A 2150-nucleotide genomic window follows, 5' to 3' on the forward strand; every position below is an offset into this window, starting at 1 on the left:
CAACAATGGTGTACTAAGGCTGAACCAAGTGATTCCTTGGTGCCTACTAGGCTTATACATAACTGCCCTAAAATACTGCTAAATGCTTCTCAGTTCACCCCACACCATAAACGTTTGCTTCAAAATTAAGATTCGTTCACACTGTCATGGTCTTTCCAAGCCCATATGACTTCCTTTCATCTGTGTATCAAAAAAAATATATTTATATTTGAAGATATTTTTGCTATACTATGAAAGAATATTGTATGGAAGCCTATTCCATCACAGAATTTAAAAAATATATATTAATTGCAAATTTTTCATCTCACAATTCTGAATTGTTTCTTACAATTTTGAGTCACAACTGTGAGATATAAACTCTGACTTACTATCTCGCAGTTATGCATTTGTATATCACAATTCCGACTTTTTTCCCCTCTCTGAATTCTGAGTTTACATCTCGCAATTCTTTGGAAGCCCATTTCCACCATGGAAAAAAAGTATTAATTAATAAAAGTAACTGCGACTTTTAATCTCACAATTATGACTATTTTCTCAATTCTGAGTTCATATTTCATCACTTTGATTTTTTTTTTGCAAGATATAAACTCAGAATTAGATATAAACGTAATTCTGAGAAGAAAAGTCAGAATTGTGAGATTAAGAAGTCACAATTACCTTTTTTTATTTTTATGGTGGAATTAAAAAAAAAAACATAATTGTGAGATGTAAACTCAGATTTCCGAGGGAAGAAAGTCGAGATATAAAAATTTGCGAGATATAAAAAATATATATTGTGAGATGTGAAAGTGCAACTGCATGAAAAATTTAGAATTCTGAGTTTATATCTTGCAATTCTACCTTTTTTTCAAAAAAAGTTTGAATCTCGCAACTACACTTTTGTTCTCTCCCTCAAAAACTATTTTTTCCTCTTTGTGATCAAATAAATACAGTCTTGGCTAGCATAAGAGACTTCTTTCAAATACATAAAAATAACTTAATTATTTTGACTGTGAGTGTATACGTTTGGAGCCTCTGATGCAGTTCAGTAGATGGTATCAGCATTTCATTTTGTTACTGCTCTTAAAATAGGTGCCATTAGTTACATTTATTATCATTTCAAACCCTTACCTTATGTTCCTGTCATCCCTTTCAGAGAATGGCAATCACAACATTGACAGCGTTGTTTATAAGTGGAACCCAGGCACTAAGACATTTGAGGTAAACCAAACCATCTCGACATCAGGAGCTTATGATTGGGAGTTTTTCACCGTTGGGCCCTACCACTTCCTAGCAGTGGCCAATGCATTTGATGGCACCTCCACCCAAACAGATTCATCCATCTACATCTGGCTTGGTGGAGCCTTTCAGCTTTATCAGACTATAAGGGTGAGTTTAGAAAGCATTTCATTTCAAAATGCCTGTGATGGACGCAAGATTCTGGAACTTTCTGATAGCTTAAAATCAAATGGATCATTCTGAAACTTGATGATCATTTAGAACTTGTTTACTTTGAATGGAAACACTGGTGTACATGAGGTACATTTCTCTCCTGAGTTGCACATTAAAAAATATATTACAGGTAAACAAAGTGGAAAATCATGACACACACATGAAAAAAGATGAATGATGGACTCATGTAGGTGTTTCCCAGTTGCAACGTTTTTTTTTTTTTTTAAATGTACCTGACACCTGTTCTCCCAGAATCACCTTGGGGCATCTGTAGTATAGCTGGGGTTGTTTAAGTATAGGGTGAACAGAAGCTTTAACCGCCGTAAAAGACCCTGAACCGCTACTAAAGAGAAATGCTGTTGTCACAAACTTTTCATTCTTCACTGCAAATGATTTCACTAAAAATATAATATATTTTTACTTAATCAAAAGGAAAAATTAGATATAGAAAATGTCTGTTCATGCGTACTGGGCTTAGAAAGGTGATTTCTGATAAATAACACTTACAGTAAAGGAACAATTCTTTTTTTCCATTAAACCTAGGAAAGCTTAGGCACATGTTGTTGTTGTTTTTAAATACAACTGAAGTGGATGGTAAAACTCCAAAATCGAAAAACTTCCAAGCCTTAAAATTAATAAAAGTAGTCTAAACGATTTGATGTTCAAATTGATAATATAAGTCACCATCCATTTTCTTTGTAATTGCAGCTTGGAAAAAT

The 2150-nt window shown here is 33.5% G+C and overlaps 1 protein-coding gene across 1 annotated transcript in view; it reads left to right on the forward strand.

Annotated features, from left to right (window-relative positions):
* The window catches only part of tspeara (thrombospondin-type laminin G domain and EAR repeats a), a 14892-nt gene that overhangs the window by 10580 nt on the left and 2162 nt on the right, over window positions 1-2150 (forward strand). The window contains exon 9 of the mRNA XM_016266967.1: window positions 1106-1368. Coding sequence (XP_016122453.1) covers window positions 1106-1368 — 263 coding nt within the window. The remainder of the gene's footprint in view (window positions 1-1105; window positions 1369-2150) is intronic.

This window comes from Sinocyclocheilus grahami, unplaced genomic scaffold (genome assembly GCF_001515645.1).
Source record: "Sinocyclocheilus grahami isolate Dianchi unplaced genomic scaffold, SAMN03320097.WGS_v1.1 scaffold34.1, whole genome shotgun sequence".
NCBI classification, from domain to species: domain Eukaryota; kingdom Metazoa; phylum Chordata; class Actinopteri; order Cypriniformes; family Cyprinidae; genus Sinocyclocheilus; species Sinocyclocheilus grahami.